Here is a 26,216-nt window from a genome sequence, read left to right as displayed (position 1 = left end):
ACCACTTGGAAAAACCCTTATAGCACACGGACCGTAATACTAAGATCAGTCATAATAATAATGGAAGTATGTTTGTGATTTCCACCAGACATAGGCCTGGGCAGATCATGTGTTTGGTCATGTGTCTGTTCTTTGCTAGTCTTGCAAACTTCTGGACCAATGAGCCTAACATTTTGTGTTCATATTTATGACTTTTTGCTTACCTCTTGTGTGAATTCATAATCGTGAAAAACGAAATCACCACCGCTAAAAACAACAAGCCTTATCGTCTGTTGCAAGAATCATTTTGGCCTTCGCCATGGCTCAAAAACTGACATTCATTGAAAGGTTTGGTCTCATGTTTTTAACCAGAGCTTCTGCAGATTACGCTAAAGTTAGACACGATACAAGATGAATTAATCCCCGTTTTTAGTAGTTAGGCGGCACAGTGCAGCGGCTAGCATTGTCACCTCAGAGTAAGAGGGTCAGCGTGGGTTTTCTCCGGGTACTCCAGCTTCCTCCCACAGTCCAAAGACATGCAGGTTAATTGGTGACTCTAAATTACCTGTAGGTGTGAATGTGAGTGTGAATGGTTGTCTGTCTCTATGTGTCAGCCCTGTGATAGTCTGGTGACCTGTCCAGGGTGAACCCTGCCCAACAGGATAAGCAGTTATGGAAAATAAATGAATGAAAACTAGGGATGGGGCATGATTTTTGAATTTTCGAATAGTCGTTTTATTTTGAAAAATCGTTTTTTTTAATGCGACTATTACTATTCGCCGTATTTCCCCCCCTTTATTTGACATGCAATTCAGCTCCTAACCGCACGAGGGCAGTATAGGATTGCTGCAGCGGTGTGAGATGGGCTACCAGCTAGTTTGATGCTCTTCTACAAACAGGAGAAACATGCAGAGACTACTACAGTCATCAAAAAGTTCCGTGTGGAACAACTTCGACAAAATAAACGAAAATGAGGTGCAGTGCAAACTCTGTGAGGCAAAGCTTGCGTATCACAAGTCTACACGGCACGCAGGAGGGGGCGAGGGACCGAACAGGCCGGGCTCTGCAGCGCGACACGTCTGCAGCGCGAGTCCCGTAGCAGCTCGCCCCCCTGTTAATCAATTACAGCGGCTCCACCGGCAACGGGAGCAGCGCGACAACCCCCGTCTGTCATGCGACAACTCTCTATTTTACGCGGCTCTTCTATTTTTGTCGTGCTACGCTCCCCTACGCGACCCTCCAGCAGATAAAAACTACATGAAATAGTGTGCTAAACGAGCACAATGTGTGGGGCGATTATTCGAGAAATCGTCGAATAGTTGCCATGATTTTCGAATAGTGTTTTTGCTTGTGCTGCCCATCCCTAATGAAAACGCTAAAGTTAGGCACCATACAAGATGAATTAGTCCCTGTTTTTGTCATCTTTGTCGCCATCTTGACTATAAGGCATCCATGAGGGACAATACCATGTCATACCACACCAGAGGCATTTCAGAAGCAGTATCTTTCGCCTACCCATTTTGTAGACTGAAAGATTTTCCTAATTTGGTCATTTTTCCTTGATATTTGTCTAAGGGCTGCTGTGAAACTGCAGGGCAACAAACAAAGTTTATCTTGGGTGCGTTGGCACTATAGACAAACAAGAAATGGCGGCAGAGGAGATGCCAATGCACCAATGCAACTGGGCTGAACAGCCATAAAGAGGTCCAATTTATTTAGGACATTTGTGCACAAAAAGAAGGGTGCTTAATTTTTTGCACTTTCTCAGCCTGTGGACCTTTTGGTGGCGGTCCAGCTCAGTTGCATTGGTGTGCAGGTCTCCTCTGCCGTCCTTCCTTGATATTTACGCCATAAGCAAACATACTTAAATAACTACGCAGTTAAATGCTTTGTTTTTTGCCTGTTTTGGGTTTATCAAAACAGCACATTTCAGAGGCAAAGGCAATAACTGTGTTTTTGTTCCTGGGCTGCAGCCCACAGACAAATTCATAGCCCACTATTGAAAGTCCAGTTATGAACGACATGGATCAGAGATTTGTGGCTGTGTTTAATATATATTGGGGAGGATGTGTCCCCTAATATATATTGTAATTACTGCCTTGTTAGGTCCCATCATCTACACAAGCTGTTTTGACAGAATATATAAGCCGCTCTATTGATGCCCGATAGTTTTTCCACTGACATCCATCAATAAGGACTGAGAGTTACAAGGAACTGGAATTTACTGCTAATGCACAAGTATTCAAACATGAAACTCTGTGAAGCCAATTTAACAGAACTCATTAACCTCATCATTGATCACAACTATTGCTTCCTCTTGAAGACACGAGGCGGGTTAATAAGAATTGATCTGGAGGAAGCATCCTGGGTTTCAGCGTGAGAGAATTGCTGCCATAAAACATAAAGTCATTACAGTCCATCAGGTTCATTTGTCTCCTCTGTGAGCTTATGAGCAAACGCCCTTAAGGGAGGCTCGTTCTGCCACATTAAACCTGTATTTAAAGCAGCTATAATCGATATCTTTATATTAACAATTGATCATATGACTGCTTGTATGTGTAGTGAGGAGCCTGCTGAGAGTTATTACCCAGCTCTGCAGCTCTCATCAGCTCTGCAGAGCTTTTAAACACCTCTGTGTTCATTGTTGTGTTTCTGTCCTGCTGCTTTACTGTTAGGAGACAGACACAGTTAGCAGCTAGCTGGTGAACACAGTGGATCATTTAGCAGCTAAAGAGGCAGATATTTCCCCTCAGGAGTTTAGATGAGATCAAAAAAGAGGGAATATTGCACTTGCACAGTCAGGAAAGCTTTTCTAAAGTGCATTTTAGAGGCCGTTTACACGTTGCCGGCTATTTTCATAAACGGACATTTCACCGTTCCTGTTTTCAAAAAGATCTTCGTTTACACTTACCCGTGTATATATACACAAGAGCATGCCAAACCTGTAGGTGGCAGTGTAACGAGAAGCTCAAGCCTTCCATGTATCCATTGTCACCATAGCAACATAGGTCGCACTTTTGACACAGGCGCAAGTTCCGGCGCATACTGTGACGTTGGCTGCCTAAAACTCCGTTTATCTCTGTTTATCTCAGTTTACATGCAAACGCGCAACCGGAGTTTTCCAAAATCTCCACTCTGGCCGGAGTTTTTAGATTTTTAGTTTTCAGAGGAGAAATCTCTGTTTGCGTATAAACGAAGGGCACAAACGAAGGAAGATGTCTCCGTTTATCAAAATCACTGTGTACGTGTAAACGGCCTCTTAGAGTGGCCTTTTATTGTGTCCAGCCCAGGGCACACCTGTGTGGTAACGATGCAGCTCAATCAGCATCTTGATTTGCCACACCTGCCAGGTGGATCATCTTGGAAAAGGTAGGGTGCTGACTTAAGGAGGAAATCAGGTCAGCTGAATCGGTGATCTCTTTTAAATCCCTTCTTAAAACATGCATTTATCGGAGTGCTGTGTAAAACATTTTGTAACTCTCTTTTGAAAAGTGCTTTATAAATAAAGATTATTAATATTATTACTATCATATCATTATTAAATGGATTCAAAAATGTGTGCATAAATGTTTTCAATTCATTAAAAATGTGAGCAAAAACAAAAAATATTTTTGTTCAGTCTTTATCTCAGAAAGCCAAACAGCAACTGCCCCTGCATCAGCTGATTGTTACGACCCCTTGAAGGGAGTAGGGTTGCAGAGATATACTGGTTTTAAGGTAAAGAGCGATATAAAAGTTGACAGTTATCATACTGTGTACATTAGCTTATCTAGGATATTGAAAACAAACCATGCAACTGGACGCTGAATCTCTGAATCTTTTGATTATAGTAATAAAATGTTTCATCAACCAACAGTAACCCTTCTGTTTTCATTCCTTCAAGGGTCATTCTGACTGATAATAATATAAATCATGTAATACCATGATACTGTGAAACTGTGATATTTTCTGAGAAGGTTATCGCACTGTGAAAATCTCATATCATAGCCAAAAAAAAGTTGTAATTTGGCAAATTATGACCACCTGATGAATGGAAAACCAATATTTATTCTCTTTTTAGCTCTGGTTTGGTCTTCACCACCTCTTGAGAAAAATATTGTACCCCTTTATTGCTATGATTCACCAAGTGGGCCGTTGTCTTTATAATGACGGGATTTATAGGTCGTTTAGCTCAAGATATTTCTCAATAGCGAGTCTCTTCTCATCCATTCTTAGTCTCAAACGAGACACACTTTATGCATCCATGGTGAGGAGAGAAGTCGAGCTGCTGTAGGAGCAGAGAAAAGGGGCTGCTAAAGGAGCCTGTATGTACAAGCAGACAGCAAGTGGGGGAAAAATGAATTTAATCCTGGGAGCAGTCAGGCTGGAAATGCCAAGGGGTAGCGCATCCAGGAGCACCAACACGCATCTAACCGCTGCTGTTGTGGGGTCATACATTGAAAATAAAAGGGGTATATTTGTTGACGCGTGTGTTCTGGCCTTAATAAGGCTGCTTTCAGACCTAGAGTCGTCTCCTTTGGTCTGAATCAGGGACTACTTTTGTTACAAAGTTGTATAATTGCCTAGAGTTGGTTCGTGTTCTCACGGCAGCATTTACAAGCGGACCAGATCAAATGCCTTGTGTGAGAAAGCTGCTCTTGATTGGTCAGAATTTCCATGTGGGAAAAATCCAGGAAGTAAAGCAAACGTTGAAGAAGAGTACACTTGCAAGATAAATGTGACACTTTCTAATGTCACAATGGAGGGACAACTACGCAGGTTGATTTTAGCGCTGCTCATCGTGGACTATATTGCTGTCATTGTTCATTTTAGTCAAACCATACAGTTTGAAAACGAGGCGCGGCTCCAACTAGAAAACAATGTTTTGATGCATTGGATGTGCTGAATGTGCATATTAAGGCAGTACAGGAGGAGGTGCACATTAATAATCCTCCAGGACTGTAACATGCTCATGTTTAACCCAAACAATGTGTCATGTGACTACAGTTGCTTCAGATCCAGGTTGGAACACGTTCTCACCACAAACCAACCGCACCAGAGTTCATTTGTAACCACACCGAGACCACCTCTTCAAGAAGGTCTCGGTGTGGTTGTTTTGGTGCACACCTGAGTGTGATTGCTGTGTTCACACCTGCTCAAACGAACCGCACTTAGGGGTCAAAGGAACTTGACTTCGACTGAACCAAACCAAACAGGGCAGGTGTGAAAGCACCCTCAGACTAACCAAGACAGTTTTTTTCTGCGTTCCTGTCTAGTTAGAATAAAGTGTGTTTTACTACAAGTTAACTTAGTTCAGTGAAAGAGAGGAACTTGAATTCAGAAGGTGTACTGTTGTATTTCTGTTTAATAAGGAAAATATAAGAATACTGACTTCGTTGTCATTTTGTGAGTTTGTACTGTCTATTTCTTGGACTGACAAGAGACGCTATGCTTAAAGAGAACGCTATTAGATTCCACCAAAGCCTAGCACAGTCCACTTTGGATCCGATCACCCAAGACCCATGTTAATGTCAGGTATAAACAAGGCCTAAGTGAGATGTATTAATGCTTTTCTTCTTCTTCTTTTCATCTTCACCAGCTTATTGAGTTTAGTTGTAATTGCAGAGGTTTCTTTTTTTTTTCCTGTGCACTTAAAGGACCTCTCATCCATGTTGGGTTAAGTGATTGTTTTGTCAACCTCCGTTTCCAGGGGCAAGAATGACGTTTGACAGTCTTTTAAAGTCGTGTTGTTTTGTTCTAGACGTCTCTCCTCAATTAACTGTATTGTTTTGTTTTTATGAGTACGCCGTGTGGTCGAGACAAAGACAGTTTCCACATTGTGGTCAATTAAGTTTCTCAGTAACTTCTGTTTTTCCTGCCGACTCAGTCCAATCTGTTTGGAATTAAGCAACACAAAGCTGATGCTGCACCTCCCTCTAGTGGCCGACAATAATAACAACCACACACAACGTTGAACACCACCTCCAACGTTCGGAGGGTGATGTGCTGCAGTGTCACAATGAAGGCGACGATTTCAGTGTCTGAAATTGAAATCACATTTATTGTTTGTTCTGGAGTTGATTCACTTAAAACTTAACCCTTTGTGTACAGTACAGTTCTTTCCTCGACTGCATCTTTTTTCTTTTTAATCATTGTCATCTCACCGTCTTTTTACACACTCACACATGAACACGCACACGCACACACACACACACACACACACGAAGCAGCCGGTTACACCAGCTGAGGCTTGTTCAGGTTGATCTTAAAGGGGACTCTGATGCACCCGCCTGCGTCTCACACAGTGACGAAGCCACAGAGGCTCCGGCGTCTGTGAGCGCAGGAGAGGATCATATCTCATATCTCAGCATGCACACTGGTCCCCTTTAAGGCCTGCTTATTAGAGTCCTTTGATACCAGGACGTGACAATCACATTAAAATGTCTTCCTCACGCTCAGACACTCGCCAGCTCCTCGACCTGCGACATTCTCACCAGCACCAAAGTTTCAGCTTGGAGAGACTAACAGATAGAAATAAAAAATACTCTAAAGATTCACCTTGCGGGACTGCAAATACAGAAATGCACAGAGCAATAAAAAATACATAGCATCAAAGGTTGAAATCAAATCACGATAGAGGAATTAAGATCACTTATTTTTTTTTAACTACCTCGCTAATAGAACTGCTGATAGCTCTACTAGCATCAACAGCTTCTTAAGTACATGTAGTTATATAGTATGTTATCTATACTCCATAAAAGGGTTTCGTTTGGATCGAACAGTCATGTTTCAAACATGGGCAACAAACTCTAAAAGGTCGCCAGCCTACGTGGACCCTTTAGTTATTGCTTCAGCTCTGGCTTGATATGAACGCACTCTGAAGCAGTGTAGAAAGAAAACCGACCGCAGACTTCAGGAGCCCGAGGTCGCACGGTGTTCGTTAGAGGGCTGGCAGTTCTCAAGAGCCCCGCTTGAAATCAAGTTTGGTTTGTGTTCATGTTTAATTGGAATAATCTAACCCTACAGTAACAACATGGAGCCGCTCCAGTAGCCCGAGTCTTCTTTTTCTCGGCGGGTGCTTGTGGTGGACCGCCGCCGGTTCAGTCCATTGTTCAGCGTGGAGCCTTGGGGAACTCGATAGCTGTGCAGAGTTTCCTCCACCATCAGGTCCAATGTAAACAGCTTTTACAGAGGCAAGACAAGGAAGTAAACAGACTCTTTGGCACATCCTAACACGACGACGGATGCAGTTAAAGTCCTGGTCAGACCACGTACAGACAGGCTCCCACATTTAGTCCACGTTAAGCACAGGAGGCGTCTTCCTATCAAGCGGGTTTACTTCCGTCTTTCTCTTTAAAAATGGGAAACAAATGCACATTTGCTATGTCTGTACACAAACATACAAACACACACACACACACACACATTGTGCACTCGTGTCAAAGTGCACCGCTGACCTATTTTCAAACATTCCAGAGCTCTACTTTAGCTTTAAAATGACCTAGCTTACCACATTCAGATGCATAATAATAAATAAATAATAACTCGGGTTGAATTGAAAAAGGCAGGAAAGAAATGGCAACACTTTGAATGGAAGAAAAAAGAACTATAGAAGTGTAACCTTGAAAGTTTTCTATGGCCCTGCTGCTCCGATCCAGACAGGGAGATTCAAAAGCAATTGTGCCTTCAGCAGCTGAAAGCAGCACGCTGTGGAGCCGCAACATCATGAAAGGTAAAACTATCAATGGTACGGTAACATGGGGCTTATGTTTGATTGTATGAATGTGTGCATATAAGTTTTTAATAAGTGCTTTAAGCTACATTCAAGCATAATGTATATTTGGGGGAAGAGAATTACATTATAAAGTTAACAAGGGGGGGTTTCCCTTTTTGGGTGTGCTTCCACTTCTTGCTCCTTAAACCAATTGGAGTTAAGCCTGGTTTATGGTTGGGCACTCGACGCTTTTGATGACTGTTGCTTGACAGAAATTATGAACTTTTCCTTTCAAGTTGCACCTGGAGAATTTTGTTATCTTTTGTTATTTGTTATTTGTTATTTTTTGGGCTGCATAGCACTGCATGACGGATATAATGTGACTCCATACAAGGTCAAGTGAGTAATATAAAGGGACATTTAGTGGCATCAAATGGTGACGACTGCAGATTGCAACCAGCTGAAACTTCTAACGAGTAGAATTCCTTCAGTGTTCATTGTTCAGGGTGTTTTTACTGGGAGCTTAATTATCCATAGAGGTTAAATTGGACCTGGTACAAACACTGAATAAAACAGTGCAATGTTGCAAATCTGTGTTTCTCTGACACTTTTGTCGTGGAGGGGCTGCTAACTATGGTGGCCGACGCGAGAATGCAAATGGCGCTCTCTAGAGACAGTGTTTGGTTCGTCTGTTCTGGGCTACTGTAGAAACATGGCGGTGTAACATGGTGATCTCCATAGACATGGACCTGCTCCCTATGTTCAAGTGTTGGGGGCGGTTACTTTTGAAATGTAATAGGTTACAGATTACTAGTTACCCTGTTCAAGTTGTAATAAGTAATGTCACTAATTTAATCACGTCATCCAAATAATGTAACTTATTACATTTGATTACTTTTTGAGTACTTTTCTAACAAAAGTTTTGACTTGGCAATAGAAGTGCGTAAATGTTGCACTCAAATTTGTTCCAATGTCTTTGATGAACTGTGTAGTAACTGAAATAAATTATTTGAATGTAACCCTTTATAATCACCAGTATTTTAACTGTAATTTAATTGCATTTTTCTCAGTAGCTGTAACTAATTACAATTAAATTTATTTTGTAATTTAATTGTAGCTAGTTACTCTCCAGCACTGCCTACGCTGATATAAACGGCTGATTCTACGGTAACGAAAACACAATGATTCTTGTTTTCAGATGATTATACACTAAAGGAAATATACTTATTAAATTCATTTTCTGCCCATATCTCTCCTTAAATCCTACACACTGAAGCAAAAATTGAAAATGATGTTTAATTTCTGTCAAGCAACACTCACCAAAAGAGTCGAGCGCTTTGCCATAAATCAGGCTTTAGTCTTTTGCCCGTTCAACAGGGCATTTCAGTTTCAGTTAAGTGCCAAGTGTCAATGTCGACATTGAAAGTGCCTGTTTTAACACCACGTGTTAACACGTGTTTTACGTCTCAGCCACTCGACTAGCAAGATTATAAACGTCATTTAATCTCAGTCAGGACCTTTGGGTGAGAGGCTGAGGCCAGCAGCGTGGTCAGAGTCTCACCGCTCTCAGTAACGCACTGTTCATAAAGGGAAAGGGGGGCGAAGCTGCAGTAGACAGGAGGGGGGCTGAAGTTTGATAAAGGGCTACATTAACCCCTAAATCACCCAGTGAATGGCAGGAGAGGTACAGCAACGGTCCGCGTCAACACCTGGACATTCAATATAAACAAGGCAAACCCAAAACATTAGCTCGTCTCTCCTGCTAACCTCTGACACTACCAACAATTGCCCATCCCCGGTGCGCAGATAAGCCAGGAGAGCTTCGTTCCCATGGTAACGGGACTTAGTAACAGTCTAGAAAGCTGCTTCAAAGGTGCTTGGGGCTCAGAGGGCTCTTTGGAGGGGAAACACTCCTCCTCAGCAACACTTTGTGAAGGCCGAAGGAAAGAAACGAATGGACGAAAAGATACTCTAAAGGCAGGAAGAAACAAACAGGGCTAAATGACAGCGATGAGCTTACACTGTCTGGGTGGGGACGGGGATAGAGGTCGGAGACAGGGTGGACTTCTCCTCTGAGACCTTTACGATCTCTGTGGCAGTGACAGGCGGAGCACACTTGGCCACCGGAGGCGTAGGGGAGCGGGTCGGGGTGGAGGTGAGGGCAGGCGTGGTGGAGGTGGTACTGGAGGTAGAGGTGGAGGTGGAGGCTGGGGCAGAGGCCTGGACCGGGGCTGGGTCATCGGCAGGGGGTTCAGCAGAGGCTGCTTTGGGTGCAGCAGGCTTGTTGTAGTTCATCTTGAGGATGTGCTGCTGGAGGTGTCTGATCCAGTCCTCCTGCACCGAAAGCGGGCCGTGAAACTCCACCTCGCAGAACCTGACGCACAGGAACATATATCAAAGCTGGAATAATGCAAAATAACACACACACACACACACACACAGTAATCTACACACTCTGTGGCTGCAGCAACGTTTTCACACAAAGAAATAAAATACAAACTGACGGGTGTTAAATTCAGCGCCTCCCTCGGGTGCAGCCAATTCTGTTAAAACTTTTGTGCTGCAGTTACATCAGAACTTAAGCACTCATTCGTGTTGCCTGAAAATCCCAAATGATTCAGTATTCTCAATATGGTGCATTAGCCACTAAAAGTGGAGTGCTGCTCAGCAGGGGGTGGGCGTGGGGGTGGGGATTGGTGCTTGGGGATTACAGGACTATTTAAAACTTAGCCAGACAGTTCTATTAATGCTGCCTTCTCAAAATGTCTCATGTTGACGGCCCCTGAGCGTTTTCTCTCAGGCCCTGGGAAGCTCTAACAGACAGGTTTCACTCACCGGCACTTCAGGGTGTAGAACTTTCCCACCAGTTTGACCAGTGGGTAGGATGGTGGTTTGGGCACCAGGGCGGGGACGGTGCCTGTGCGGGGGGGTTTAGGAGGGCTCTCTGTTCCATCTGGGCAAGACGGGTGTTTCAAGGGCCGACGCTCAAAACCTTAGTGAGAGGAGAAGGAGGAGTGGACAGACAGGGTTGGTGCAAAGTGAAGCTGTGCCACAATACATGGGTGCGTTTCATCACGCTAACGTGTTTCCTCACTTCCTTTCCTCACGTCTTAGTCAAACCCACAGATGCAAACAGAGGAGACGAGGAAGAGACACAAGGAGCTGCCAAATGAGAGATCCTTGGTTCCATATCAACAGTCTTACTAATGCCATGCTGCACAGCTGCATCACCTGTCGAACCAACTGGTGCGAATGTCCAAAAAAAACAAACAAACCTTATTTAAGAACAATGACCCTGAAACATCTTTCACACGGGTTGGAAAATCTCTTATAGGCCTACAAGGTTCTGTTTACATGTGTACAGATATTTTCGTAAATGTGTCTTAGGTCGCTAAGGCCTTCTCAGATGCAGATTTCAGAACTTCGGTAACTTTGTATCTGTGTGGACGTGTAAAATGGAGCGTTTGGGCGAACACTACAGGCTACAGGCCCATCGGCACCGCTGCCCTGCTGCACTTTACGCCGCTGTCCTATTTTCAGCCTCACCGCCCCTGGAATGAATTGCATTTCCTCCCCACTTGCTCTCTGCTTGTACACACCAGCTCCAGTAGCAGCTCTACTTCTCTGCTCCTATGGCAGCTCGACTCCTCTCTATGGACGCATAAAGAGAACTCTGGAGCTAACCCACCCACAATCAGGTCATTATAAAGGCAATGACCAAAAAGATATTGCCTGATGAGTCACAGCTCTGGAAACTGGCAGTTCAGGTGAGAAATGAAGTTTAATTCGGGGCTATCCACACATGATATTAAGCTAACGCAGAGGTGGGAGTTGTAAAGATCTTTCAGTAGTAGTCATAACTTTGTGTGGGCGTCTGTTAACAAGCTGCAACACAACATGTCCAGTGTGTGCTAAGGGCGGCAATTGACACACCTTGGCGGCGCCGGTGTGTTTTCAGCTTTACATACACCAAAGGCCTTTATTCATTTAGAAATGAAAACTGTTCAACATAACCAGATATAAGTAGTATTATTACTGTAAAATCTCATTATTATTTAATGTTCTTTTCTGTTCAGGTAAGTGTTATTTGTTATGATTACTAAGGCAATTGAGTGACTTGTATTATTGCTATCTGCACTATAATACATCTCATAGCTACATGAGAATGTGTGTGCGCATCGTAAAATAAAAATGAAAAAAAATTGTTGCTTTGTGTGATGCCACAACACTTTGCAATTAAATTATACTACATATATTCTGAAGTGTTAGATTTAACACATAAAAGTTGACGGTGCATTTTAATGCCTCTCACCATGTAATCAAGTTCTATTACACTATCTGTAGATCCCTGTGTGTGACACTACAGAGTAAGCACTGTGAGAGAAAACTGTGAATCAGGTGGAGGTGCAACATTAAACGTCACAAAATGCAAGGAAAACAATCTCGCCATGACCCTTAGGGAGCACCGTAGTCTCGCCACTTAATCATAGACTTCTATAAAGGATACACCCGTGTTTCCTTTGCTCTAAGCTCCTCCAGAAGCACCCTATCTCCTTGTCTCCTTGAGGTGTATCTAAGGGATTGGAAGATCACCCATGATGGCAAAAGGGGGTGCTTGGTGTTAGCATGATGAAAAGGACCAATCCAGTGTTGCTCGTCGAGTTATTACAGTGATTTAGCTGAAAGCACACGAGGCGTAATTTTCTTTCTAAACCCAGCAGACGCATCAACTGCAATAATTTCTCACTTCCTTTTGGACTTCTAAGGTTAATTTTGTTCAAGCATTCTTCAATACACTTGATGGGAGAAATGTGGCCCTTTCACTGCTTTTCAAAGACGTAACAAATAAATAAATAATTCAATGTCAAAAAACAAAGGATGAAAGGCAACTCACTGTCACTGAAAACAAAGGTGAGCACACACTGGCTCATTTCATTTATTTCCCCTGATGAAACACCTCGCTCTCACTGTTTTTCTTTTAGCATAACAGACTCTTTTTATTTGTCTTACATCTAATGTGTCCCACAGTTGATCCTGCTGCTGTGCAGCCACCGTCAGTCACCTTTTCTGTCTGCAAACATGCTAACAGCTCTTTAAGAATGTTTTATGAGCTAAATGTTGTTAACAGTATGCTAACATGCTCACTGGGAGAATAATATGCTAATGTCAGTATATTAACATGCTCACAAGGAAATGCTATGTTAATGACAGTATGCTAACATGCTCACAGGAAAAAATGCTAACGTCTATATGCCTTACAGGGTCTCAGGGAATATGCTGTGCTAATGTCAGTATGCTAACATACTTGCAAGGAAAATGTTTTGCTAATGTGAGTATGTTAACATGCTCACAGGGAAAATGCTATGCTTATGCTAGTATGCTAACATGCTCACTTGGAAAATGCTATGGTAGTGTCAGTATGCTAGCATGCAAATAAGGAAATGCAGTGTCAATGGAGGTATGCTAACATGCTCATACTGAAAATGTTATGCTAATATCAGTATGCTTACATGCTCACAGAAAAAATGCTATGCTAGTGTCAGTAGGCTAACATGCTCATGAGCAAAAAAACATGTTATTAACAGTATGCTAATATGCTTATAGGAGAGAAAATGCTATGCTAATGTCTATTTGCCTTACAGAATCTCGGGGAATATGCTGTGCTGATGTCAGTATGCTAACATACTTGCAAGGAAAATGATATGCTAATGTAGGTATGCTAACATGCTCATAGGGACAATACTATGCTAATGTATATATGCTAACATTCTCAGAAGGAAAGCGTTATGTTGATGTCAGTATGCTAACATTCTCAGAAGGAAAATGCTATGCTAATGTCAGTATGCTAACGTGCTTATAGGCAAAATATTTTGTTTATGTCAGTATGCTAACATGCTAGCAGCTTTTCGAGAATGTCGTTAAGCTCAGTGTTGATTAACAGTATACTAACATGCTCACTGGGAAAATGCTATGCTAATGACAGTATGCTAACATGCTCGCAGGGTAAATGCTATGCTAATACCGGTTGCAAACATGCTAGCAGCTTTGTGAGGATGTAGTTGAGCTAAATGTTATCAACAGTATACTAACATACTCACTTGGAAAATGCTATGCTAATATCAGTGTGCTAACATTATTAGAAGGAAAATGCCAAGCTAATGTCGGTACACTAACACGCCAATAAGGAAATGCTATGCAAATGTCAATATGCTAACATGATTATAGGAAAAATGCTATGCTTATGTCCGTGTGCTAACATGCTCAGAGATAAAATACTAAAATGCTCATGTTTAGCAGCGTATCCTTAGGATTACGGTCTTCCAGAAATAAATCAAATCAAATCAAAAAAGATGTTTACCAAGTTAGTTTAGTGTTAGCATGCTACCTTTAGCTTATTAGCACTAAACACATGTAAAGCTAAGGCTAATGGGAATGTAGTTTTACAGGTAGTCATAAACCAAAGAGCCTGATGATGGTGCTTCATGGGATCATCAGAGTTATTAAAGTTCATCCTGACGGGGACATAAAATCTGTCCAAACGTGTGTGAAGACGTTTAACTCAGAACCAAAAATATCAAATAGCTGGTGGTGCCAGAGGAAAGTCAGGGGATCAGCAGAGGGATGCATCTTCTGGGAAACATTAATGTCTGTTAAAAGTTTCGTGGTGATCCATCCAATAGGTACTGATATATTTTGGTCTGAAGTGGTGGACCAACTGCCTGACATAACCATCCCTAGAGCCACTCTGTTAACTCTGCTAAAGCGAGGCTGAACACAGATGAACAACCTCAGAGAATTTCAGTAGTTTGAGATTTTTAGAGTCAAATAAAATGTTTTTCTCAGAAGCTTAAAACTACCTCAACAAGAATATATTCAACTGACAGTGTACAAAACATTGTGTAATGATATATACAGGCACCTGACTGTGTGCAAGGGAGCAAAAACATATGCTGCACTCTCACGTACCTCTGGGCAGGCGGACGTTAAGCTCACTGCGTGCCACCTGTGCTTGAAGCGGAAGGCTGCCGGAGAGCGGCGAGGGGCTGGGACTGCTGCGGCCGGGCCTCAGCAGAGCAGCGTGCAGGTTGGCTTCACCCTCGGTGGTCTTGGAAGAGCTCTGGCTGACCTCGCGGCTCAGCGGCCGCACCAGGCTTACAGCCAAAGAAGAAGACCACTGGGAGGAGGAGGAGGAGGAGGAGGAAGAGGAGGCCTTCTGCGATGAGATGGGGAGGATATGATCAGAATCCGCTGACGCAGTAAGAGGTGAGCTGCTCTTCTGGAAGAGGGACAGAGATGAGTTTCCTAATCAGCGTTATATCAACAGCCGCCATGTCCTGGTGCTGTTATTACACATAACTAATAGTACTAATATGATCATTATAAATACTAAGTAAAACTGCAAATCTCTATCAATGTACTTTGCATATAACATTTATAGTATGAAATACAGGGCTGTGGGTTATTTCCTATAAATAAAATTGCAATGTTTTTTGGTTATACCGTGAAACATGAATTTTTAAATCTCCTATAAACTAATGTAAACTACTATAATACTACTACAGCCATTACTACTGCTGCTGCTAAATAAACTACTGTTACAATTAGGTTAAATAAAGTACTGTAATAATAAAGTTAAACAAAGTACTGTCATAATTAAGTTAAATTAAGTTCTGTTACAATATAATTAAATAAAGTACTGTTACAATAAAGTTAAATAAAGTACTGTTACAAAAAGTAAAAAGTTAAAGTACTGTTACAAAAAGTAAAAAGTTAAAGTACTGTTACAATTAAGTTAAATAAAGTACTGTTACAATAAATTTAAATAAAGTACTGTTACAAAAAGTTAAAAAGTTAAATAAAGTACGGTTACAATAAATTTAAATAAAGTACTGTTACAATTAAGTTAAAGTACTGTTACAAAAAGTTAAAAAGTTAAATAAAGTACTGTTACAATTAAGTTATATAAAGTACTGTTACAAAAAGTTAAATAGTTAAGTAAAGTACTGTTACAATAAAGTTAAATAAAGTACTGTTACAATAAATTTAAATAAAGTACTGTTACAATTAAGTTAAATAAAGTAGTTACAAAAAGTTAAAAAGTTAAATAAACTACTGTTACAATTAGGTTAAATAAAGTACGGTTTCAATTAAGTTAAATTAAGTACTGTAATAATAAAGTTAAACAAAGTACTGTCATAATTAAGTTAAATTAAGTTCTGTTACAATAAAATTAAATAAAATACTTTTACAAAACGTTAAACAAAGTAAAATAAAGTACTGTTACAATAAAGTTAAATAAAGAACTGTTACAATAAAAATAAATAAAGTACTGTTATGATAAATTTAAATAAAGTACTATTAAAGTAGTTAAATCAAGAACTGTATAATCTATAATAAAAAAATCAAATACAGAACTATTTCAATAAAGTTAAATACAGTACTCTTATAATTAAAGTCAGTAAGGTACTGTTACAATAAATTAACTTAAGTACTGTTATAATTAAGTTAAATGAAGTACTATTTCAATATAGGTAAAACACAATGCTGTTATAATGAAGTTACATAAAATACTGTTAGAACAAAGTTAAATAAAGCACTGTTGGAATAAAGTTAAAAGTACTGTTGTGATTAAGTTCACCCTGAATTGAATATCTTCATCTTAAATGAACAGATCAACATTTTGGGACATTTGTTTGTGAGAAGATTGATGTGGATTGAGTGGTATCAATGATCTTATCTAACTCTGCAGATAAAAAGCAAATAAATGTCAATAAATGTCAAAATATTCCTTTAATTTGCTGTAGAAAAGATTGTGACTGCCAGTATTAGCAAAGTGATTTATAACATGTAACTTTTTAGTAGTTGTGCGTATTTAATTAGGATTTTTATTTAACTCTATCACGTAAATTATCGGGCGGCACGGTGGTGTGGTGGTTAGCACTGTCGCCTCACAGCAAGAGGGTTGCCGGTTCGATCCCGGGCATGGGAGCCCTTCTGTGCGGAGTTTGCATGTTCTCCCCGTGTCAGCGTGGGTTCTCTCCGGGCACTCCGGCTTCCTCCCACAGTCCAAAGACATGCAGGTTAATTGATAACTCTAAATTGTCCGTAGGTGTGAATGTGAGTGTGAATGGTTGTTTGTCTCTATGTGTCAGCCCTGTGATAGTCTGGCGACCTGTCCAGGGTGTACCCTGCCTCTCGCCCGATGTCAGCTGGGATAGGCTCCAGCCCCCCCGCGACCCTCAAGAGGATGAAGCGGTTAGAAGATGAATGAATGAATGAATGAACGTAAATTTATCACATATAAGGTTTTATAGCTGCTATTTGAACACAACGTGATGCATCTGTGAGCTCTACAGAAACAGCTCAAGTTCAGATGGTTTTTATCTCCGAGAACTCATTGTTATTCTGAGGAATGAAAGATTGTGTTAGAGACAAATCACCCACAGTCCACCCACACAGGTGTTTTCACTCATTTCCTGATTAGACATTGTCTCAGCTCTGAACCTGGCTGACGTGTCTCTCACTTTCCTGTTAATTTTCTTCATCTGTTTGTTTGTGTTTCTCCGTCTGTTTGTTGAACACTGTTAACAGACAGGTAACAGACAGCAAGGCAGGGATGTTCCTAAGTGGTTAAATTCAAGATTACAGTGAGTTAAAAAAGGAGATTGGACAATGTGTGTGCACTTTCTTTTTGTCATGAGGGTAAATGTGTGAATTCAACCAGAGCAATATAAAGGTTTGGGAAGGACACAGAGATTCTATCCATCTTTATGTATGTGAAATTCAATGTGAAAGTATAACATGCATCAAGTAACTCAAAGGTTTGTTACTATGTTCGAATTTAGTGATGATATATCTTGGGGCATAATTGTTATAGACTGTCTTGTCTTGTTATAATCAAACTTCTGATTTAGTTCATGACACTTATTGGTGGAGTTTGGTGACATCATAAGATTCCCAGCACAGCTCCACCCAACTTCACCCTGACCTGAGGTCTTGTCAGCTCCGAGGGTGTGACAGGGCTCAAAGGAAAAGGCTCGTTCGAGATGAGCCAGGCCTGCACAGATGGGATCACCGGCGAACACTAACACTGTAAGCATGTTGGTGACGATGCTCAGTCACCTAGGTCATGGTAGTCATAGGTGCTGTATCGGAGAGCCAGCTCGTCAGGTCAAGACAAGCTGTCCTGTAACATCTAAAGAAGACAGGACATTCCTTCGAGGACAGCGATGTCCACGTCTTGGCCACAGAAGACAGATGGTTTGAAAGAGGTAAAAAAGAAGCCACGTCTACGTCAAACTGAACCGACCATCATTAAACAGAGGAGGTGGCCTCTGACAGCACTTATCACCCACCTACAATGCAGTCTTGGGATCCCTCCCAAAAAATTTAACACCATTCACACGTGGTCCCAGCTAATCCCAAGGACACACAAGATGGTCAGGTGGGTCAAAGACTCACATTAGCCCCTTTTCCACCAACATTTCCAGGAACTTTTATCACCAGGAATTTGTTTACCTGGGTAAAAGAATTCCTGGTAATCTGTGTGGTTTGCGTCAGTAACGAGTGTAGCTGCTGTCAACTCGAGTCATTTTTGAGTTATCTTCACTTTGTTTCCACCGCAGCCGCTTGGCTGTTCACCGGTTACCGTGACGCGCCGGTGTATGTGGAGATCGGCGCCGGCACTAAAGAACCGATACCGTTAGCGCTTATCAATACTACAGTCCTTGATAATTTAGCTCCAGGGCTTATTTAGTACCGGGTTTCGGTACCCATCCTTAAACAAAACAGAAATGAAGTGAAGCTTGTAGAAATTAAATAAAGTTTGCAGCGGCTGCCCGTACCAGGAAGTGTGGAACACTGCAAGTGTGTTCCACCAATCAGCGTTCTTCAGCACACAGCCCCGCCCCTCAAGAATTACGGGTAATCTGAAAAGTCCTACCCCCCTACTAGGTACTTTTTCAGGAAAAGTTTGGGGTTGAGGGAAACTTTTTTACCCGGGTAATTTTGGTGGAAACACGCTGGAAAAGCAGGGATGGCTGGGTAAAAACAGCTGCTTTTTGTGGCACTGTCTCTGATGAAAAAACAGCAACAGATTGCTAATAAACAGTTGCCTGGTTCCAGACCATAGACCCCGCCCACTCAACTGAGTAGGCTTGCATCTCTGGTCTGGCATACTGCAATGAATTTGCGATTTATCTTGAATGCCGGGGGTGGGGACCAATGAACGCCGGGGGTGGGGGCGGGTCTAGCGATTAGCCAATCAGCGCCACGCTGATGTCAAGCTGTACGCCGGTGGGTAACTGGTGAGGATAGCAACAATGGCGACCGCTACAGATCCTACAGACCACATTAACGATGCTATCGAGGTATTTCGCCACTACTCGCGTTAATGGAGGACCAAATTAAGGAAGCTGCTAAACTGGATTTAACGGCGATGCAGCTGGGCGTGCACGACGACGGAGACATTTTAAACGGGCAATGCTCGCTTGTTTTCGGCACCCCCGAGGCATGGATACTAATGACGTCAGATTCTGGGTGAGTCGTTGATCTCTACTGATTGGTTAGGGAAAAATCAAATTCCCTCCCCCTTGTAAATCGCCCTCAATGGAGGCAATGTCAGACTGAAGGTTCTGGGAGCTTCAGTCTGGTGCCTAAAAAGCAGCAGGAAACACAGTGTTGAGTTGCTAAATCACAACTAGTTTTGCTGTTTGTTGGTCTCAGTGGTCAGGTGACACAACATCCACCATCCCCTCCACCTCCTGATGACAAAGTCAGCTCATATACTACATCGCTTTATAAACGCTGACATGATACATATGAAACGCACAAATATGCAATGTAAAATACCTACATTTTCTTCAGGCGACTGAGCTATTTTCTGACATTTAATTGCGTCCCTGCAACTAACAGTTATTTTCAGTCTCGATTAATCTGCCCATTATTTCCTTGATAAATCATTTGGTCAATAAAATGTCAGAAAAAAGTCGAAAATGCCCATCACAATTTCCTGAAGCCTGATATGATGTCCTAAAATTAATCGTTGAGTTCAAACCCACAAAATATTGAGATTTGTCAAAAAGAAAAGCAGCACATCCGTTCCACTTAGCGGCTGCAACAAGAAAATGTTTAGCTTTTTTTTTTTTTAAATGACTAATTAGTTATCAAAATAGTTGCTGATGAATTCTCTGTCAATTCTCTGTTCCATTAATGGTCTATATGGTGAGTGTGTCTCAGAACAATACATGCAGCTTCGGTGGGTTCATTGCTCCAGTATGCAAAAACCCTTTTCAATATGATTACAAGGGCATTTAAAAGGTGATGTGTTCAGTATGTGTGTCACATCACAGCTCAGGGAGAAGGTGTGACAGTGACGCAAATGCACCAGAAACTAATTCAGGAGGGAAAGAAAGAGAGAGAGAGAAAAAAAACGTACGTTTTCTTCTATCAACAGCATGCCATAATTTATCTGAGGATGAAACATAAGCTGCCAGGCACCCTGGTTACTATGGCAACTATCAAGTCAATAGCTGAGTTGTTCTGGCATCTGTCCCCACAGTGATTTTTGCTGGGTGTAAAGACACAGGATCTACAGTAAGGCTCAAAGCTGTTAGACAACACGTCTCTGAAGCTTTCCAAGACACAAAATGTCTGTCGAGCCACCGGCTGAGGAATGTTAGATCTCCAGCCGTGACGCCTATTCAAAGATACTGGGGGAAAAGAGTGTGTCAGAAAAGTAGCACAGTAGGTTATGATCTTGTGTTGTATAGCTGCTGAGCTTTGTGGGAGGCACAAGTTCTCCTACTGATATTTCTTTTTCTCTGAGAACATTTATACTCACAACAGCAGACTTTGCTGAGGTATCAGAGCACAGAGATAAAGTCTGAGGGCTTCCTGTGTTAATAAAAACGCCCGCACTGACCCGAGTTATCGCACCAAGATGATTACCAACAACAGACCGCCTCTCCTCACCTTCTTGAGGTTGGAGCGGTTCCCCTGCATGTAGCTGCGATGCATCTCCAGCACCTTCTGCGGCCTGCTGCGCATCCAGGCGCTAAGCGTCTCGATGGGGGATCCATTCACACACCACTCAGTCACACCAAACTGCCTCAGGTGGGCTCGCGCGTGGCTGGCCAGAGCTTTACGGTTCTCAAAGTAGAAGCCGCACAGCTCGCAACTGGGATCTGAAAAATACAGGACAGAACAAATAAAGAACACAGCCCTTAACACAGGCACAAACCTGGCATTATCTAGACATCACCCAGCTGGATCAAACATTAAAGGTCCAGTGTGTAGGATTTAGGGGCATCTATTGGAAGTAATGGTATATAATATTCATACCTATGTTTTTATTTGTTGATAATCACTTGAAACTAAGAATCTTTGTGCTCTAGTTACTTTACAATGAGCCGTTTATATCTACATACAGAGCAGTTCTTCTTCCACAGAGTCCACCCTGTTCTTCAGCACACCACAGCAGACAAACCAAACACTGGCTCTACACAGGGCCGTTCTTGCTTTTGCGTCGGCCACTGCAGTTCTCCTACATGCTTGGTTTCAGTTTCAGTAGTGCAACCTCACTGCTGGATGCCACTAAATCCCACACACTGGACCTTTAAATGAACGTTAGGATATTAGGACTTCATTATCGTCTCATTTGAGGACATTGGGACTTCATTATCGCCTCATTATCTCTGACATTGTTGAGTTGTTGAGTGAGGTCCTACTGATCCCAAATAGCTAGCTAGGAAAAATTTAAAAATGCATACCAAACAAAAGTTCAGGTCTCAGGAGGATAATTAAAACTTGAATCCATTATGAGTAAAAAAGTTTCTCCTTTGAAAATGACTAAAATAAAGGAGAGATTTAACCTCCAGTTGCTTTTTTTTAACATCAAAAATAAGCAAATGTACATGGTATGATAACCGAGGAACCGAACTTTTATATCGAGGTATGCAACCCTAAGAAGAAGGGTTATTTACACGATGACTGCAACAAAAAATGTCTAAATGTCTAACTGGAGACAGTTAGTTAGTAACTGCTTCTCTTTCTTGGCAAAAAAAAACCAAAAAAAATTCTTGACTGCACGTGATTATGGGGGATGTATAATATATATGTGAAAGCACCCTCCCAGTGTTCGCATGCTCTGGACTCTGTATCATGGTGCATTGAAATTCATAACCAAATGTCTGCCCCTTACTCATCACTGTATCCTGTATGCTCTGGTTGGGTGGCCTTTAAAATTTCGTAGTCTTTTTCAGTGGCATTCAATTATTTGCAAAGCTCTTCTTGGCCTACTTCCAGCATATTTATGTGTGCACATAAAGCAAAACACTGAAAATGGATATGCTCTCCGTTCAAAGAACATGTTATTATTGTCTATATCTAGAATCCTTCTGCAGAAGGACTTGAAGTTGCACTCTTTGGTGTTTTCTGTCGCAGCAATTTTGTATGCAATCATCTGTATGCTGATGTCACGGTGTATTTAAGATGGTCTTTTTTATCATTGTCTTGTTTTTATGGTTCACTTGCAGCATATGTTAACGTACTTTTTGGTTTCTCTTTGTAGTAATCTCATTTTGCATTTTATATTGCTTGTTTTGGAGTTGCATATTTTAATTTTGTTCTGTTTTTGTTCCATGTTGTCTGTCTGTAACGTTATCTTGCTGCCTGGCCAGGAGAGTCTTGAAAAAGAGGTTTTTTAATCTTTAGAGGTTTTTCTGGTTAAATTAAGGTTAGATAAAAATGAATGTGTGAAAGGGAAACAACATGAAGACCTAATTCTTCAGACACTGTCCGCAGTTCATGTGAGAAAACGGCTTATGATTAGCACAAAATGGGATTCAGAATAATAAAGAACAAATGACTCACCCTGGTGTCCGTGCTTGTCTGGTGAGGGTTTTCTTTTGAAGGAGAAATCATGTGGCTGAGGTGAGAAAGTCTTGAGCTGATGTGACGGTGAGTGGGCGGTCTCCGCTGATTGCGCCTCGGCAGACACAGGCCGTTTCCCCAGTGGGGACATCCTGAAAAACTTCCCTGCAGTCGGGGAAGCAGATGTGGACCCCAGGCCCTGCTTATGGAGCCTTGACCCCGACTGCAGCAAACTGAGCGGAGATTTACGGAATTTAGAGGACTGATAGCCTGAAACACCCAAACCCTCTGAGCTGCCGCTGCCCGCCGTGTTCTCCCATGGCGGGCTGTTGGCTCCCTGGCTCGACTCCTTCTTCACTCCCTGGTCTGATTGAGAGGAGCCGCCCACGCCTCTCTTGTGCATCACCTCCCTCAGCGTGTCGATGGGCGAGCCGTTGACAGACCACTCGGTGATGCCCATCTGGCGCAGGTGGGAGCGGGCGTGGCTTGAGAGGCCTTTGCGGTTCTCAAAATATTCCCCGCAGAACTCACAGCGAATATCTCTTGTCGGCTCCACTTCATGGGTCATAGCTGTGGGAAGATCAGAGGGAGAAAACAAGAAATTGTCATAAAGATCCTGCTGAGATCAAAGGCACAAGTGATTTAATACAAATATGCTCTGTAATATCTCACACTACGAATAATTATCCACCAAACAGTAAAGGAATATGCTGTGTCTGCTGATCCACTAGTTCCCAAACTATACATGTTGGTATTTATGGGAATGCCCACAAAAAAATTTCTGCGATGAGGTGCGATGTAGATCCATCGAATCTGAACTTAAGACATCTGAAGACTTTTTAGGGACCTGTGGACACCCTGGTATTTGTAATTTGAAATCAGTGCGGCCACGATGGACTTCCAAGCAGATAGAGGTGTGTAAAACACTCTTAACATACCTCACACCACAGGGAAATCTGGCAAGGTGATCTTTAGAATCATCGAAAAATCTGAGCTTTGCTGACGATTGTCAGGACGGGGAAATCAGGTCCGAAATCAGCTTGATTCTAGTGTAGCGTTAACCCAGCATAAGTTGTGAAAGCACCCTAAGTGCCAGCTCTACTGCTAACCCTTTGTGCAGCATGTCTGACAACAGACAACAACTGACCCTTCGTCCCACCCCCAGGCGCCATAACGTAGCATCGTATTTAACATAAACTTCTGAGAGTGGTATCAATCTTCTCATCTAACACTCGACAAGATAGTTAATAAGGGTACTTCCCCAAATGTAGAACGATTCCTTTAAAAATGAACCCTGGAGACGAACATACCCAGGTTGAGGGGGAACACGTTGTCAGAGCTGCTCCAACTACAGTTGACAGTTTCACCAGTGAAGCTGGCAGACCTCCCCGCAGCTCCTGGCGTGGTGACCTCCACCTGCACCGGCTCCGGCTTCAGCTTGAGGATCAGCCCGCTGGAAGATGTTGGTGTAGCCGAGCTTGATTTAGACGCCGCGGGCTGAGGAGGACTGGAGGGGCGGGCGAAGGCGAAGGGCAGACGGCTGAGGAGGGTAGCTGACGGAGAGGAGGAGGTTGGCTGAGGTGAGCGAGGGGGTCCCGGAGAGGACGGAGGTGGAGTTTTGAGAGGTTTTAGAGGAAGGGCGCAAGGCAGGCCGCGTCTTGAGATGATCTCCCTCAGCGTGTCGATTGGGGAGCCGTTGACAGACCACTCGGTGATGCCCATCTGGCGCAGGTGTGAGCGGGCGTGGCTGGAGAGGCCTTTACGGTTCTCGAAATACTCCCCGCAGAACTCGCAGCCTATCTCCTTTGGAGGTTCATCTAGGAGATGAGAGACATGAACGTAATCTGTTAAACAGAAAAAGTATTATTTAGGAAGAAGAGTACCACAAACCCTGTGAAAGAGCACTCACTGTGTGGAAGGGCCATGAGCTCCCCACTACTCAGGCGGAAGACCCGCATGGAAGAGGACTTGAGACGCTTGGCAGGCGGGCCAAGTAAAGACGAGGAAGAGGTAGCTTTGGATGTCGACCCACCCCCAGCTGTGGTCACCTTGTAGAGGAGCGATGAAGAGGAAGAGGAAGAGAGGCTCAGCAGGGACTGCTTCGGGGAGGAGATGGTGGTCGTGAGGCCGCGTGGCTCCACGTGGCTGTCGAGCTGCAGCACACTGGCTTTGTGCTTGAAGTCGTCGGTATCGATGAGCTGGTTCAGGAGGTCAATGGGAGAGCCCTTGGATTCAGAGTACTCCACCCCAAAGTGCCGCAGGTGGGCACGTGCGTGGCTGGACAAGCCTTTCCTAGTCTCGAACCAGGCGCCACACAGCTGGCAGACGATGTCCTTGTTGGGGTCCACCTCCAGGGCTGCACATGGAGAGGAAACAACTTCATCAAGACTCATGAGATCAACTATGTAACTTTTTACAATAGGCTTTTTCAGACCAGAGGAACTTTTTCACAGTTCCAAGAATTCCCCTTTGTATTGTGTCCACACTATCAGAACAATGATCAATGGGCCTCATTCACCAACTAGTTTTCACCAATATTCTGATATTCATATATATATATATACATATATTTGTTTTAGGTAAGAACAGAATCAGTGCACACTCCAGAGCAAACTGATGAACATTTTGTGCTGACAACTTTGAGCAGAATAATTGGTTACTGCGTTTTCCTCAATTCTACAGTCATATAATATTAAAGGATTTAAATTACGATAACATTTTTATAATTTATAATATTTTTAAATCATTATTGTGATTATTTTACAAAGCATTATGGTCTTTAAAAAAAACGCAAAGATAACACTTCAGTTCACATCCGTTATATCAAAGGGAACCATGCCATGTAATAATTAGTGATTGATCACGCTAGAAATTGACACTGGTGGATCGTTATTAAGCGTTTCGAGTAAGTTATTGATAACTTACAGAAACACTGCATGAAATTATCCTCCTGTGGCGACTACTATCACTGAGAAAAGCCGCTAAGAGGCTGAGTGGGCTCTTCACCGTGACTCTTTCAAAGAAATCCATGCTGAAGTCCAAAGATGCGTTTTACGATAATTTATTAGACAAACTACTGGATAACTGAAGCAAAATGAGATGAAACAAAATTTTATTAATGTGATTAGGCCTGCGTTACTGCGATTATGTGATTGCAGTAAGGGTCAACAGAAAATATTGGAGCCAAAAACTCACCCTCTTTGTCTAAGAGCCGCCACGCCAGTGAGTGATCAGGTAAAATAATGTGAAACCACACCCCTGTGCCAGTTACTACAGGAAGTGAAAGAAAGTGTGCGGCCTAAATAAATAATAAACAGTAGAGGTTAAATACATATTCTGGCTCCTTCACCACCTTCACCTTCTCTCCCCTTCTCCCTGTGTCTCTCCAACAGACACACCGCCATGGCGCTCGACTCTGTCCTCAGTCCTGACAGTTGTGCTACTATAATTCACACAGTTTGCGGGTCAGATGGTTTATTAATCAACGCATACTTTTAGCATCTCGTGAATCTTTTTTGTGCTATTTTTTAATCCACTCTGCTACAAAATATGACAACTCGTTTTGCATTCGCTTCCTGCAGAAGCACCTTTTATGTTGTGAGTCCGTGCTCCACCCTCTGTAGACTTTTGTTTGGGCATTTTTGCCGTACTTCTCTCATATTCCTTTTCTTCC

The 26,216-nt window shown here is 42.5% G+C and overlaps 1 protein-coding gene across 1 annotated transcript in view; it reads right to left on the bottom strand.

Moving 5' to 3' along the window:
* Positions 1–6,006: 6,006 nt before the first annotated feature.
* Positions 6,007–26,216, bottom strand: part of wizb (WIZ zinc finger b) — a 43,887-nt gene continuing 23,677 nt past the window's right edge. The window contains exons 11-17 of the mRNA XM_050068302.1: positions 24,453–24,899; positions 23,854–24,360; positions 22,544–23,113; positions 20,645–20,856; positions 14,639–14,948; positions 10,508–10,664; positions 6,007–10,046 (exon numbers count right to left, since the gene is read on the bottom strand). Coding sequence (XP_049924259.1) covers positions 9,689–10,046; positions 10,508–10,664; positions 14,639–14,948; positions 20,645–20,856; positions 22,544–23,113; positions 23,854–24,360; positions 24,453–24,899 — 2,561 coding nt within the window. The 3' untranslated portion in view covers positions 6,007–9,688. The remainder of the gene's footprint in view (positions 10,047–10,507; positions 10,665–14,638; positions 14,949–20,644; positions 20,857–22,543; positions 23,114–23,853; positions 24,361–24,452; positions 24,900–26,216) is intronic.

This window comes from Epinephelus moara, chromosome 18 (assembly GCF_006386435.1).
Source record: "Epinephelus moara isolate mb chromosome 18, YSFRI_EMoa_1.0, whole genome shotgun sequence".
Classification (NCBI taxonomy): Eukaryota; Metazoa; Chordata; class Actinopteri; order Perciformes; family Serranidae; genus Epinephelus; species Epinephelus moara.
The sequence above is the reverse complement of the archived record's forward strand: the minus strand, read 5'-3'. Positions and strand labels throughout refer to the sequence as shown.